Raw genomic sequence first — 16,137 nt, 5'->3', positions numbered from 1 at the left:
TCTGCACATAGTTTGTGGCAGCTTTTCAACAATATAGAGGAATTAGATTTGCAACAAAGTATCTGTTTTAAATGTACTGGACCTCACAGAGCACTCAAAGCACTTTAGACAACATATCTCATTCACGTTGTCTACGTATATACACTTTCTACCAAACATTCCCACTACAATGAATGCATTGGGAGTAACCTGTGGTTATTGCCCAAAGATATTTTGGCACCCAGACTGGGGCAGCCAAGGATTGAACCATGAACCTTTCAGTAAGAAGACGACTTGCTCTACTTCCTGAGCCAGAGCCACCCCAAAGGCCAAGGAAGCAAGACACAAACTAATTGCAAGTGCTGCATGCCTCGACTCTTTAGTTCGGCCCCCCAGATATTAATACAACATAACTTTGGCATTGTTTTATACACTCACTGAAGTGCAATTAGAAACTAATAGTAGACATAAACTTACGATTTGTGCACACTGCAATTGTAGAAAACAAAACTTGTATTTGCAAATGCCAGGCCGGTCTCTTTGGACTTGAGATAGAGCTGCACGATCTGGTGGTCACCTAGAGAAAACAGATTAAAGTCAAAATTAACGGTTTGATACACAGAGGTAGGAAGAAAGCTTTTGTACTCTGCTAACAAAACAAAGAAACACAAGACAAGGACAACAACAATGAGAACTAACAGAAGGAGGAATTGCCTTTGTTTCAGAACACGTTACTTGAAGCCGTTATTGACAGCTTCATTCAACTCTTCAAACAAGTAGGAGAAACAAAACAGTATTATAATGGTAATGTTAGAGTGTCACCGTTACTCTTTCAGCACAGGCAGGGGGTCGACACCACTTGTATGATAATCATTTCATTCGCTTATTCAAATATCATTTTACGACGTCGAGTTAGATGTCGTTTTAAAGAAAAAGAAAACGACTGCACTGCTAGGAGCTACAGGTGATCAGCTTGTTGCAATGGTAAAGGCAGTATGTCTTAGCAAAGAAAGAGAGTAGAAGAAGAGGGTTTTATTGGGTTAACTCTGCCTATTCCTGGCGTCTTACAAGAAACAAAAGTTGGCGCATATCCCTCGGGATGGACAATATTCCCCTGGAAAAGTCTTTGAGAGAGTCTTTGACAAGGTAAAGGAAGAAGAAGATGAAACGGAAAGTACGTGTGTGTTTGTGTGTGTCTGTTCGAGTGTGCGTGTCCATGAGCTTGCGCCTCATCTGTATTTGGTGTGTCCTTTTGTCTGGCACTAATGAAGGAGTTCATGTTTAATTCAACAGCCCATCCACACATCTAAATGCGCTCTCTCTCTTTTTAGACTACCTATGTGTCTCTCTCTCATCCTCGCTCTCTCTCTCTACCCAGGTCTCCTCACTTCCTTCCATGTTGCAACTCCTTCGTCTCCCTCGTGTCTGTCCCCCATCTCTCCAACAAAGGAGGAATCATTCATCAATCACAGTAAAGCACCACTGACAACGGATCTGTCCTAATTAGGCCACCTAAATGTTACCTTGAAGCCTGCTAACACTATCTCTCCCCGCCTCTCGTCACTTCATCCATCGCTCTCCCTTTTCCCTCTTTCAACTGAGCTTAGACTAATGAGTACTAGTAAAAATTGAAGATAAAAGACACGAACACTTGGAATGGTTTCCTCTCCCTAAAACAGGAAAACCATATGTTTGTGAGAGTGGAGGGTAACAAGCAGTTGGTAGGGAGAAATGTTGTATGGATCATTTGTGGATGACTCAGAGTACATATTTGCACATCAATGTTTGCATGACTGCAGCATTACCAGCTTTACATGTGACATAGCAAACATTGAACAAACGTTTTTTTTTTCTTCTTCAAATTCCCCAAAGCACCCCCAGGCTCCCTTTCAGCTATACATGTACATGTGTGCTGTCTGTCTGTGGATAACTTTATTGAAATGATTTCATATGTCTGTTAGGCACATATATGTGTGATTCTTCTGTTCTTCTGTTCTTGGAGCAATCGAGGAATAAAGAAAAACGCGAATGTGTATCTTTGCATTTGAATCCATTATATAAACAATGTAGAGACTACTTTTTTTGCACGACGCGCAAACAGTTGAAAAGATCTTCTTTAGAGCCTTTCCATCATAAATGGTAGCATTACAGCCGAATCCTAATATCTTTTGTTCTCTATTTCTTCTTTTAGAAAGAAAAATCAAGGGATGGCAATTTCATTATCTCAACACGAGGACACATAAGTGTTGGTGAAGGATCAACTGCCTGCAGACAGACCTTCCCAGATGGGAGTTTTCTCAATTAGAACAAGCTTGGCCACCCAAGAGAGAGAAGGACAGGGTTATCAAAAGAAAAACTCCATGTAAATGAAAACGATCAGTAAGGCAGTGGTACACAGGGAAACTGTCCACAGAGATTATATTATCTCTAGGCTACACGTTAGCTGAAATGCTGTAGTAAAACCACGCTGTGAAGTGTGATTTTCTGCTTTTTACACCGAGGTTAACTAGGGTCCCGTAACTCCCTCTAGAGCGTATTCATGTTAAGGTAGGCGAGAAGAAAAATCCCACATTCAGACAAATAACTAATGTTCATTCAATTACTAAACATATCCTAAGGCAGTGCTTCAAGGCCTGCTGAGTTACTGATGGCAATGAGAAAACAAAAATTCACAGAACACTCATTGCCCTAGGACAAGCATGCTTCTGACAGAAGGGAGAATATCCAGATGTGCATGTACCTGAGAGTCAATCAAGTCCTAATCTAATACGTGATGACTCCAGTCTTCTTCTTCTTTTTTTTTTTTTTTTTTACCTTTGTCAACGATTATTCGTGGCATTTCCTTTTCAGCGGGCGAGGAGCACTTTATCCGATTTCCCTCCACCAAGCCATTCATCTCAGCCAGGTTCTCAAATGTACAGTTGACACCTGCAGAGAGTTCTGGAACATTATGGGCTTCCAACACCAACTGCAGAAAGGGAAAGAAAAGTGATACAAGCCGTCAGATATGATAAAAGAGATTAAGGCCAGCTAAAGCTAACACATACATGACAGCACGAAAGCCAGTTTAAAACATACATGATGACTCATATCCAGGTGCATTTTATAGCTGCCCTGCGGTCTAAGATAAACAAGTGAGACAAGATAAACAAGCCCTAAATGTAATTTTATGTCTGACACACATCTGTGAGAACTTCACATTTTCAGATAAGACTGCTGAGCAGGGAACTCATGCAAGGTCACTGCAGAGTAAAGATCAATCAGCACAGTGGTCAGTGGCCAGAGGGGACACTGGGAGGGTTCTTGAACCAGGTGTCAGTTGCATATCCTGGCTGAATGTCCACACAACATGGACACCCTCTAATGCATTAAGACATAAAACTGAAATTAGTTCCATCTTAACAGGCTGTATCCAACTGCCAAGAGCACTGATACCTTTCTAGTCACCTTTCATTATGCCTTGTGGCATTGTATGAGCTACATTGATTTTTCAGTTCCACATTAAATTCCTGGCTGTCTGGCTCTTTGAGAACAAAAGGTGTTGTGGTATAAAATGTTTTGGAAAAGGTGAATAAAATGATAAAAACAGAAAACTCAAATCCAAAGTAAAACTCAAAGTGCAGGATGAACTATTAGTGAGAAGATGAAATAGTGAGAGTGCTGGCACGCAGGGTGCTGGACAGCAAGTGAAAAGAAGACTTTTGAAATAAAGAATGCAAATTCCTCCTCTTCATTTGAAAATGCTATGCAAGCTCTTTCAGCTTCTCAGGAAAAAAAGGCTTCAGGTGAACTAGTAACAGTGGGAGACAGAAAAATTACTCCGTGGATAAAAGGAAGAGAAAAAAAAACAGACTTGGGGAGCAGATGGAGAGGGGTCAAGACTGAAATATACATACTGACGGAAAACTGTGTCTGCAAGGGGGCTTTGGTCTAGGCATTGATTTGAAGCGTAGCCTATAGTAGTAGTAGTGTTGAAAGCTGCCTCAGCGCCAAAGAAGGGCTGACCTGAGCTGTTTTTATATTGCTATTTAATGGGTACTGGTGTGAATAGATACACAACATCCAGCATAAAGGTGGACACTGCATGACTTTTCTCTCTCTCACCTCCTTTATTTCTCGTCTTCTTTATTTATTTTTCCTTTTAAGAAGGAAAGGCGGACAGATGTAGAGTTCCCTCAATTACATTTAGAGCCGAGCCGCAGCAGTGATGCATGAGTATGGAAATAACATACTCATCTTTAATAGGAACAGCCGACAAATGCGCGCGCACAAATGACCTCCGGTAGTTTATAAAACACCATGCCTGACGCTGAGAATATGTGTTGGTGTTCATCTTAGATGGGTGAAAAATATCCTCGCTGCAGAGAGGATTTATTCAAACGCAGTCAACGCTACAGAGAAGACTGACTTAAACTTTATGTCTTCTTATGTTTATTATTAAGCAAGCTTTAAAGCAAACATGATTGTTTTATTTATGACCTTTTATGTCCAGAAGAGTGACATAAAAGTAAGATCTAAACTTAAGAGTACATTATTCCTGCATCACATCTGGCATATAAAAAAAAAAACTATGGAAATATCAACCATATAAGCAACAATTAGCTCTTAAAAGCCCAGATGCAATAGAGCAATTTCATTTTATAATAACTTCCACTCGCATTTCCTCTTGACTTGCTAACGTCTGCACCCATAGCATAGCAAAGCAATGTAGGGAGAAAATTAAGAAAATGAAAGAGAATTACGACATGTAAAAAGACTACATCCTCTGTGTGTGTGAAAAACTGCATGACACAGCTGTTCCATCTGTCCCTCTAGAAGCATAATAGTATTATAACGAGCACAACCCCTTCTTCCTCCAGTGTTGGCTGTGATCAGCCAGATATATTTATGATGACTTTTGAGGCAGATCCTAAAACTATTTGCTCAGAAAGTTATTTTCTGGAACTTCTGGAGCTTAGAAAATAATGGCTTCGTCTAGAGTAGGTCCAACTTCAGCGGTGATGTGTACCCGTTTCTGTCAAGAATTTCTAAGCCTTATCTTTCTCAACAAATATTTAAGAACAAAAAGGTCAAACAAAAGCCTTTGTCTGTTAGGCAGAAGCCCCTGGATGGGATATGTCTGGCAAAAGGTTAAACACTTGAAAGGCTTGAGCAACAACGCGCACGCACACACACACACTCATAAATATCATTTTTGTGTTGCAGAGGAATTCTTCTTCTTCTTAAAAAAAAAAATGCAATCCGCACGTGACCCTTGATGCAATGGAGATCGTTCATGCTGATTGCACTTTATGAGTTAAAATTGCACCACCGTGTTAACCTCTGATGCTGGGTACAGTAAGGTAAGTGGAATATTTATACTATATAACACACAGTGTTACTGCAGTACTTTCTAGTAACGTCAAAGATGCTGACATTTAAAACATTAGCCTCTTGATCCTGTTCAAATCAAAGAAAAAAAAAAGATTTTGTGTCGTGGTGAAAGCTGACACGGGGATACACCGAGATAGTTCGAGCGCTTGTGTTTCTCCAGTTTCTGCAGAGACATATTTTTGTTGCAATGGATCACAGCCTCTTTGCACACCAATCAATACACTTAAACAATAAAAACAATTCAGACCCTTTAAATCTGGCAGCTGTTTGAGAATGAAACATCCAGGGGGAAAAGTGGTGCATTTGGCTGCCAACAATCACAATAAACACAGCCGAGCTAAACTATACTCTGTCAGTGATTGTTGACATTTGTTGGGAGACCATTTCGTTGGACGGGATTGTAAGTTGTGAGGTCGGGATTTGAGGAATGCCTGCTGGCAGTCAGTAAAATCATATAAAGCAGGATTACAGAGTTAAAACAAGCTACTAATCAGTATTTAGAGCGTAATTCCACCATATTACAAATTATGCTTGAGAGTGTGATTTTGTCAATCTGCCAGACAAGATATTCTCACCAGAAACTTATTCAATTATCCTCACTTTCTATTGCAATGTGGCTCCAGTAAAGCAAATGCACGTTTGGCTGCTAAAAATATTCCATATGCAGTCAGAGAAAGATATATTTAATTACTTCAATTTAAAATGTGACTAAATTTAATCTTCCAGGTGACACAAAGAGGAAACTGATGCCTGATAGTATAGGACATGTAACACACACAGGGAAAAAACACAAGGTTTGCGCATCTAAAGCCCCAAACAAGCCTTTGTTTCCATTTCAGGGTATCTGATTCAGTGAGTTTGTTTTCCACTCACCGTGACACTAAACTGGGACACGGAGATGTTGTTTGGATGGACACTGAGACGCACACACTGCTTGATGTCGGATGCAAAGCGCCGGGGCTCTGATGAGCGCTCACATTTCTCCTTTCTGGCACACCTGGAAAAAGAACAACAACAGGGAGTGTTATTCGTGGAGACAAATACACACATGCTTATTGGCATATGCATGCCTGCAGTAACCTGACCAGGGCTTACCCCTTTCCACCTGTTGGCATCTGGGAAAAAGAGAATGTCCCTCCCCGACAGTTGGTGCTATACACATTTATCATATTTCCTCTCTGGCAGCGTACCAGCCTCAGTGTTCAGTGAATGGAAGGCTGGTCACCACAGGGCTGGGAGCAGTTACATTTAAAACAATGGTTGCTCTATATGTGGAAGTGGAGACGGCCCATTGGGAAAGAGGTAGTAGTCCTCTTCTTTGCAAAGTCATCTTAATGACTGGCATTCATGGGCAGTGCCAAATGCAGGTGGATATGTGGATGTTGTTTGGGACGTGGGATAGATTACTTCTGTCTAATCCAGTAGAATACAGCGTTTTGGGGAGCTGGAGTACTGGACCATTTGTGGTGTAAGAGGAGTTTACTGACTCATGTTCCAAAAACAATCCCTTGATAGACTACAAGGTCATTTCCCATAGCTGGGCGATCTAAATGAGCTCGTAATTAAAGGAGTATGAGAAGCGCAACTGGTTCTCACCAAAACTGCTGCAATGGAAAGTTTTCACATTAAAAATTCCAGTAGAAGTGGCTGGGAAACACAATTATTTAAACTGTTGTTAAATATATGCTTAGCGAGAAATTCTAAAAAACAGCCCCAGACTGTAATATCACCTCAACCTTCTTCTCTACACAAACACCCACATGCTCTTGTTCTAATCGAATCCCCTCATAAACTTATTCAAGTTTAATCCCCTATTGATTCAGACAAAAACTTTCTGTGCAATTAACAACCTGGAAAATCCAGAGAGCGCCCTAAAACTCCTTTAGAGGAATAAAAGGCTGAAAAGAAAGAAAGAGGCCTTAATGAACGAATGAAAGAAAGACTTTCGAGGTGGTTGACGTCTGAGATACAGTAATATCTTATGCAGAAAGAGGCTTTTTTCTCCTGAATTGGACAGACAGAAGGAGGGTGGGTTTTGACCTGACATGAGCATTGTAAAGTTAAGCGGCCTAACGTGCTGCAAAGAAGACAGACAAAGAAAATGAAAAGAAATAATCTGTTCGAGAAAGGCACAGAACAGGAGGAGGGGTAAAGAGCGCTGCCGAGAGAGAAACAGAGAGAGAGAGAGTGTGGAAAAGAAAGCACAAGAGAAGCACGACTTAAAGGAATGCAACCATTGTTGGCTTTCTGTGAAGCTTTCCCTTCTAAGCTGGTTTGAGTAGGGGTTTAATCGCTTCAGGTTCCTTTGTGCTTTTCAATCACTGAAGTCTGTGCCTCCTCTTCTAGCACTGATTTAATAAGGCCGCATCATATAAGTAACCCCCCAGGCAAACAACCCACATAACCCCCCCCTGCCAAAAAAAGCACACTTTCACCGACAAACACTGATCAACCACGACATTAAAAGTGCTGATAGGTGCGGTGCGTGACATGGATCATCTCATTAGCATGCAAAGTTCTGTAGGAAAACCTTGGGTTCTGGCATTATGCGGATCTTACTTTGTACTCTGACAGATACCACCCACGTAAACATTGCTGCAGACCAAGCAACACAATATTGGACAGGCAGTTTTAGCTTTGCAGCAACATTCAAAATTAGATATAGTGTTACATGCGTACCATTGGCTTCTGTTTTGATTCATATTTTAAGCAGCATTCCAACTTTTTTGGAAATAAGGTTCTAAATACTTGCTTTGTATGTGCTTTTGTGCCCATAATGATGTTTGTCTTTGTGTGCGTTCCTTAACAGTGTCACGGTACATTGTGTTTTGGTAGAAAAACATGCATTTCATGCCAAAATCGCTGGCTGTATTGCATTATTAACATTAACTGGCACAATCTCTTTAAGTGAATCATCACTATGCATGATTGCCTCATTACTAAATTCAATTCAGGCCTAATACATTTAGAAAATGTTCAACAGATAGAACAATTCCTTAAAATTTCAAAGAAGGAATTAGATGTCCTCTCACAAATGACACATCCTTGAAGATGAACTGACCGACCTACATCTGGAGTTGTTGATCTTCCTCCCCCCCTCTTCTTTTCTATAATATAGTAACTCCAATCTCTACAGCACAGTTACAGTGAAAACATTGCAGAAAAAGTTACCAGACTTTTGAAAATGACCAATAAAACAAACCCTAGTAGCATTTTGATTTATGAGGGATAAGCTCAGGGTTGATAAATATCTGCTGTCCCTTGCTGAACCTTATTATGACCCAGATTTATGACATCATCTTTATGAGACTCTTGCTGCTGTAAATGACAGTGGTGGAGAGGATGATGACGATGTAGGAACACAACAGTAAAGAGAATGAAACAGAGTAAACAGGACAAGATGCGAGGATGTGTAAATGCTGAGTTTGCAGTGAATAACATTTTCAAATTTTACAGTTTTCTTTTTATGTGTTCGTTGAATTGTTTATTTTTGTCCAATATTCACATCTACCAAGATTTGCAGCTGATGTTTTATCATCCGCAGGACTTATAACGCATCTTAATGCAGTTATAAGACGTAATGATGCAGTATGAGTGGATGGTTGCAACAACAAGACCTGGCATAGCTGGACTGGGACTTGTTAATACAGGATTATGAGACAAGGTATGATCCTCTACTTTAAAAAGTGGACAGGGGGCAATTTGTTTTGGTTGTTATGTGCAGTGAAGATGGATTAAAAAAAAAAAAATATCCTGACTCACTGAATTTAATCTGCTATAGATTAATTTCACACCTATAGAGAAATATAGAATACATATAAGTATTTGTACTCTGTAAGACCACATTATTCCAGTAAATCAAATCTGTTGTCATGTGTAAAGTATGATGCCAGTGATTAAAAACATGAATACAATTAATTCATTTTTTAATTACATTTATTTTCAGGATTATGTGTTTTGTGACAGTCCTAAGAAAAGTGCAGAGGTGTTGAAATACCGCAGCTCAAACATCACCGCCTGACCGACACAGCATCAACACCTTATCTCTCACTACAAAACACACAAAGATGGTTATTATTATCCATCATTTTGTGATGATCAGTTTCATTCATGGTGACTGCTGTTATTCTAATAGTTTGATAGCAATTAAATGCCTGCCTTCGTTATTTAACAGCTGGGGTTAAGGTAATAGCTCACTGAAACATAACTAAGAATATTTACAGGAGGTTTGTAACATTTCATTTGCATGTGATTACCAGCTTTTATTAATAAACTGAAAAAATAAAAAGACAGAAGGAATGGAGAATTCTATTTTTTCCAGGACTTTGAAGGGAAAAGTCACTTTCACCTTGGTCAAAGTGAACATTTTGCTTTTGCCTTCAGCCCTGTAAAGTTTTCCTTCAATGAATAGCATCTGCATGAGATGCTATTCGTTTGATGTAAACAGATGCTTAAAATTGAGAACACTTTTGTTTTTTATATATCACAACAATCCTGCTATATTTACTTTTTACTTTGATTTTTCTGGTTATTCATAAGTAGCCCTATCTATAATGTGTGAGTAAACTGAAATAGCTTCTGTTAATGTTGAAAATATTTTTCATGGTCACGATTAAATTGGTTTTGGGTAGATCATCAGACATGTATCCAAGCTATTCAACATCCCTCAACTTGTTTACTGATCTTCTGTTAAGCTGTTTATGGAAAGTGTGGGTCTATAAATGTTGCCAAAGACAATGTTATAAGATTGTTTGTTGTAAAGCTACTATTTAAACAAACTGTACGCACTAAATCACAAGATGAACTAGAAAGAAAAGGTCTCTTTTTGCAAGAGTGTTTCTAATTTCTAGAACAGTTTCACTTTGGCTTTCTCTGGCCTTGCAGAAACTGTATATTGCATCTGCACTTCAGAGTCTTAAGGTCACAGAATTGCTGAGCAGGTTTAAACAAAAACAAAGGGGTCAAATAATTTCTGTTTGAGTTCAACAATGCAGAGAAAGTGACTCAAGAGAAGAGGGAAGCTACCGATTTTTTAATCTACCTTCCTAATAATGGGCAATAGAGCTGATGTCTCATTTTTTTGTGTTCATCGAGATCACTGGCATGGTGGAGGGATACACCAACAAAACACAGGCTCGCTCTAGAATCAGCATTTTCTTAAAGCACAATGCAATGTCACCCACCAATCACGCAAACATTCAGATCAAATTGTTCATCTTCCACCAGCACACAGTCACAATTCATGCATACCAATGCTCTGTTTAGTTTGATTAAATAAAACCTCCTTTTATTTTATTCACTCCCAGCAGAGAATCCTACTGAGATGCTAGTGGGTAACCAGTTAACAGATGCATATGAATATTTTCATTTACCAAATGGTCTTACATCCTGATTGAATCTCTAGCCAAAGCATAGGATAGCTACACACATTGGCTATGTCCATGCCGGGAGAGGGGAGAATTTATCTGGCCATTTGGCGACTTGGGTTTTTACTGAAAGGATGTTTAAGATAATGCCTTACATGGTTTAACTGATGTAAGTGATGGGCATTATCAGAGGAAAGCACTGGATAATTGTTTTCAATTACGTTCCACGCGGACCCTGAAAGGAAAGAAAGATTGCATCATTTGTAACAATATGCAACAATCTCACCCTTTTGTAAACATCAAAGAATAGAACATTTAGAGGACCCCTGAGATCAAAGCGATTTAGATTTCAAATAGCAGTCATAAAAAGCTTGACTCGGGCTATCTGTTCCCTTTTTTTTTTTTCCAGAGAATTAGACGTCCAACATCTATTCATTTGGATAGTAAACACTGCTGTTGTGAAGAGCTGTTTGACTGACTGGCAATGACACGTTATGAAAGAACAAGCTGAAAGGATTAGATGGGCCCTGAATGAAAACTAATCTGCACTCTTGTTTCTCCCAGCCTTTGATAAGGTGACACAATTATAGAGAGAGACTGGGCAAAGGGCACAGAAGGAATTTTTTTTTTAGCTTTGGCAACTGTTGGTGAGGCTGTCACAGCTATTAAAAGCAAGACAACCTTATGAACAATACATTTCACCACAAAATATTTATCATAGCTACAGTATTGTATGCAACATATGCGTACAAGCCAGAAAAATAGATACATAGTCAACACTAGGAGATGAATTAAAATGACATGCATATGATTTTACCATGTACCATTTAGCTTAAAAAGGTGACATGATTGATGTCATGTCATCGCAAAAACACAATGGGTAGGTAATATCAACTGTGTACAAAACTCCTTTGTACTTTAAAGCATTAAATAAGGCACATTGTAATGCCACTTTATTATGAATTAAAATACTTAAATTTGATAGGATTTGTTATATATTACCCACAGTTTTTTGTTATATTAACTGTTGTTTGTGGTGATTCAATGCCCTACAAATAGGCACTCTGTAGTCCAACTAAAAACCAATTACTGTGCTAACCATGCATCATCAGACACCATATAGAAGTCTATACATACTAATAGCCTCGGCCTATATAAAGTACCTTAGAGCAGGGGCTATGTCACAGTGATTCAGTCAAATGACACTTCAACTTTTAAGGTGGCTACATCTCACACTTGCACATGTGACCAAACACACGAACGCAGCTGAACACACATGAACACACACAAGAGTAAGCGTACCTCCTCCTGCTATCATTAAGAGTGGTGGTCCTCAGAGCAGAAATCCGCATGAAGGGGCTGGCGGGAGAGTTATTACCTGGCCCACTGGCCATGACCCTGTTACTCCGGTTTGTGTGAACCGGTTTGTGTGCACACATGTGCACACACGTGCACACACGTGCACACACACACACACACACACACACACACACACACACACACACACACACACACACACACACACACACACACACACACACACACACACACTCTGTCTTTTATAAGGCCATACTTGAAGACACAGAAATTGCAGAATCTCTGCCCCAGGTCTAGAAATCTCTGAGCTATCCCCTTTGCATACCACTGGTGCAAGAACACCAACTGAGTAGAAAATTATACAGTAAGACTGCTCCTTTGCACAGGTTTTAAGCTGTATGAGACTTTTTTTAAAAGAACCTATTAAAGTATATATAAACTGCATACCGTAAATATGTAAACAGTTAGAAATGCTTTAATATGTGATCACCAAAGACTATCTGATGACAAAATATTTTTGCTAAACATCGTGATACCAAAGTGCTCACAAAGCTTACAATTTGGATATAAAGTCGCTGCAATATTAAATTCTATAATAGCGTCAAATGTAATTCGTGATGGATGACCGGAAAACAAAAGTGAGGAAAGGAGAGGCTGACGTCACCAATATTCTAAATGGGTGTCATTAGCTCAAACTCCTCCAACAACCTATAAATCTTAAAACACAAAAAAACCCCAAAAAAGATGCTAGCACTAGGCGGTGATTAGATTTGGCAGCATCAGCCCTGGCCTCCGGGCATCAACGAGCAGCTGTTTCTCTGCCATGACTTTTAGTGCTATGCAAATTTAGCAGTAGTCAAAAGACACGGCAACAACGTCTTACTCTCTCACTTCCACACACTAACAAACAAACAGTCCCCTGGTAGAAACAGGCGGTGGTGACATGCTGTGACAGGTTTATTAGGCTGTCGTTTTAATCGTGTTTGATGTGACTCCTGGTCCAGATAATGCCATTAGACCATACCAGGTATGCTGGTTAGCTGAGTGCATGTGAGAAAGGCAGAAACCAAGTAATTAATTAGTAATGTTATACTTTTTTAAACCTATATTTTTTTTACTTTGTCACTGGAAGTCTTATGATTATCATCTTTAAGCACCCATAGTGAGCAAAGAAAATGCGATACTTTAGATGGAATAAAGTACGCGATGGATTTAAAAGGGAACAGTTTTGAAATGGCTCACATATCACTGTCCTGTTACTACATCAACACAGTTTGACCTGGCATTCATAAGATAGAAGCCCAGACAAAGAAACGCATTAGTTTACTATTGCTGTGCATCTACAGTATTTCCAGAGGTTCCATGTTTTAGGTTCCATGTTGATGTTTTCATACTTCCCTTTAAGGGGGACAGCATGGTTGTTTTCAATGGAGTTTCAACAGTGCACTCAGCTTTCATCTTTATCTACAATACATTGTATTATTTCCCTTCATGTGTGCAACTATAGATAGGGGCATATGATACTGTTGATTCAGGCAGTCGATATACAGCCTGGGGTGTTAAGGTGTGTTTATTCACGGTCACAAAGCTGTTTCGAACTGGGGACATTGACAAAACAACTAGATGGGTTCATTTTAAATATGTCATACATCTCAGAAAGCACAGCTTTTGAAATGGTCTTGCCTATTGCATATTCTCAACACAATCTCATACTTTACTGTGAACATTTCCTTTTTGCCTAGTCTGAATTTGAGCTAACAAGGAGCTAGTCCATGCCGCATATTAATAGCTGGCTTTGTTCACTGTGAGAAGCACGCTCATCATCTGAGGTATGCATGAACAAAAGAGCACAAAATATGGCTCAACTACTGAGTAAAAAAATAAATCATACCCCACAATCCCAAATTTGGATAGCAAATACACCAATTTTTTTGCATATAGTCATCTAAAATCAGCTAATTACACCTAATATATCAAGACTAAATATAGATCAAGCGATTCAGCCTTTCAATGTATGATTTGAAATGAACACACTGGTGACACTAATGCTGAAACATCAGTAGGGATTACCGTTGGATTATATAACAAGGTTATTATGTTGTGACTTAGCTCTTGTTGCCATAGAAACAGCTATGTGACGGGACATGTGAAGTGATTTACCTGAGTACGATTCCCCAGAGGTGATCTCTCATATGGTCTGTGTGTGTGTGTGTGTGAGTGTGTGTGCTTGTGAGTGTGTGTGTTTACCCTCACATCCTCATCAAGATTACCTGCTTACAGAGTTTAGTTTACTTAACCAGAAGATTCCTAATCCCTCCTCATTTTCGCTGTGAATTTATAATCAACCTCTTTCTCCCTTCCTCAGTTTACCTCATCACTTGGAATACATCACCATATATCTTTACTTCCTTTGACTCTTGCCATGTCTCTCATTCAATCCTCTCAGTCTTATGTCAGTTCCTGTGTCTGGTTCATGCTCTGCCAGACAAAGGCAAGACACCTTCACCACTATGTGGGTGTGTTTATGTCCATTTCCCAGTGTCTGTGCTTCCCTGTGTGTGGCAGAGTGACAAAAGGTGACAGTGAGCAATGGTCCTGACTTAAAAGTGGGTGTGCTTGCTTGCGGATGTGTGTTGGGGTTAGGTAGATTGGTTTGTGTGTGTGTGTGTGTGTGTGTGTGTGTGTGTCTTCACACAATGATGGTGACAGTTGAGAGGGAACTGGGATGTGCAGAATTCCGTTCCGTCCTGATGCCCCTGTCACTTCTTGGCCTTGTTCCCTTCCCCTCAACTTCCCTTCGCACCCACCAAGAGGTGAGGGGTGAAATCAGTCACCCATACACAGGGGTGGCCATCCTCCCCTGGCCACAGACATCAGAGCAATGCCACAGATCCAAGAATCTCAAGATCAAAGAAACAACTGCATACATACTCTGAGAGTTGGTCAAGTCATCTTTAGGACTTTAACAAACTGAGTACAACTTCTTAAACACTGATCTTAGCAGTGCATTAAGAAGTGATTGAAACAAATTTCAAATAGCTGGCGTCTTTATATCTATATGATGCAAGAATAAGACTTTCTAGCCATTTCCCTTCACTGGAGGTCTATCAATGACTGGATATGCTCATACAGTAACTTTTCAGAAGATGAATTTTATAAAGACTCCATTTTCTCTCAGTTAGCTTCTAGCTGTACAAAATATATTTACAAGCACATTCACAAAATAGATACACCTCATAGGCATAATCAAAAAGTTCTGTGAATTCTGAGATGACTGAAACGGGACTTCTAAAAAAGCAGAAGTGCAGGCACATGGAGAACAGCACAACTTTATGCACCTCATATATTGTGCTACTTCCTCTTGGGATAAACTGGTGCCAAATATTGAATACTGTTCTTAAAGCATGCAGGCATTCTACACGCTTTCATCCAATAATTTCCAGACAGCGGGGGGAACACAAATCATTAGATGTGAGACATTATATGAATTACATAATAGTGTTAACGCACAGTCACAGACGCTGACACCACAGTGCTATAATCAAATAATTCTTGACTGTCATCTTTTCTTGTATGCCTTTCCATCTCCAATTACACAGATACCAGGAGACACATTGGATAATTGTTTTAGAGTATATTGAGTATTCCTGAATATTTGTATCATGGTGCCATCATTATCATGGGACACATTATATTACGTTGAGACTTGCTTTGTGATTTCAACCCTAAAAGAGACTAGACTGCATAACATCACTGCTGTTGTAAAAAAAAGAATAAAGGGATGTATTGGAATTAATAGAATTTCAGCCTACTTGATCTTGGGAACACTGCAACTAAAGGTGCTTAAAGGTGTTAGGCCAACTGCTAAATTTGATGCCTTTTAATATTGCAAAAACTTTGTTTTTGTGTTGACAGTCACTGTCCCTGCTAACAATATATTTCAAAGCACTTAGAGCTGTCCTCCAGGGGCAGGTTAGTGGTCGTTGCAACCAAACACAATGAGTCTATGGCGGCATGCTAATTGTGGCACTGCAGTTTAATTAGCATTAGTGTGGCATACCACAGTAATGAGCATACTGAGGTAATGGATGGCTGTGAACAC

The 16,137-nt window shown here is 39.6% G+C and overlaps 1 protein-coding gene across 1 annotated transcript in view; it reads right to left on the bottom strand.

Moving 5' to 3' along the window:
- Positions 1-16,137, bottom strand: part of plxna4 (plexin A4) — a 261,846-nt gene that overhangs the window by 73,008 nt on the left and 172,701 nt on the right. Inside the window, exons 6-8 of the mRNA XM_085387521.1 lie at positions 6,226-6,349; positions 2,794-2,947; positions 457-556 (exon numbers count right to left, since the gene is read on the bottom strand). Of these exons, the coding sequence (XP_085243647.1) occupies positions 457-556; positions 2,794-2,947; positions 6,226-6,349 (378 nt within the window). The remainder of the gene's footprint in view (positions 1-456; positions 557-2,793; positions 2,948-6,225; positions 6,350-16,137) is intronic.

The sequence above is a fragment of the Rhamphochromis longiceps genome, linkage group LG17 (genome assembly GCF_057381845.1).
Source record: "Rhamphochromis longiceps isolate RC_006_pf linkage group LG17, R_longiceps_female_GT1.1, whole genome shotgun sequence".
NCBI classification, from domain to species: Eukaryota; Metazoa; Chordata; class Actinopteri; order Cichliformes; family Cichlidae; genus Rhamphochromis; species Rhamphochromis longiceps.
The sequence above is the reverse complement of the archived record's forward strand: the minus strand, read 5'-3'. Positions and strand labels throughout refer to the sequence as shown.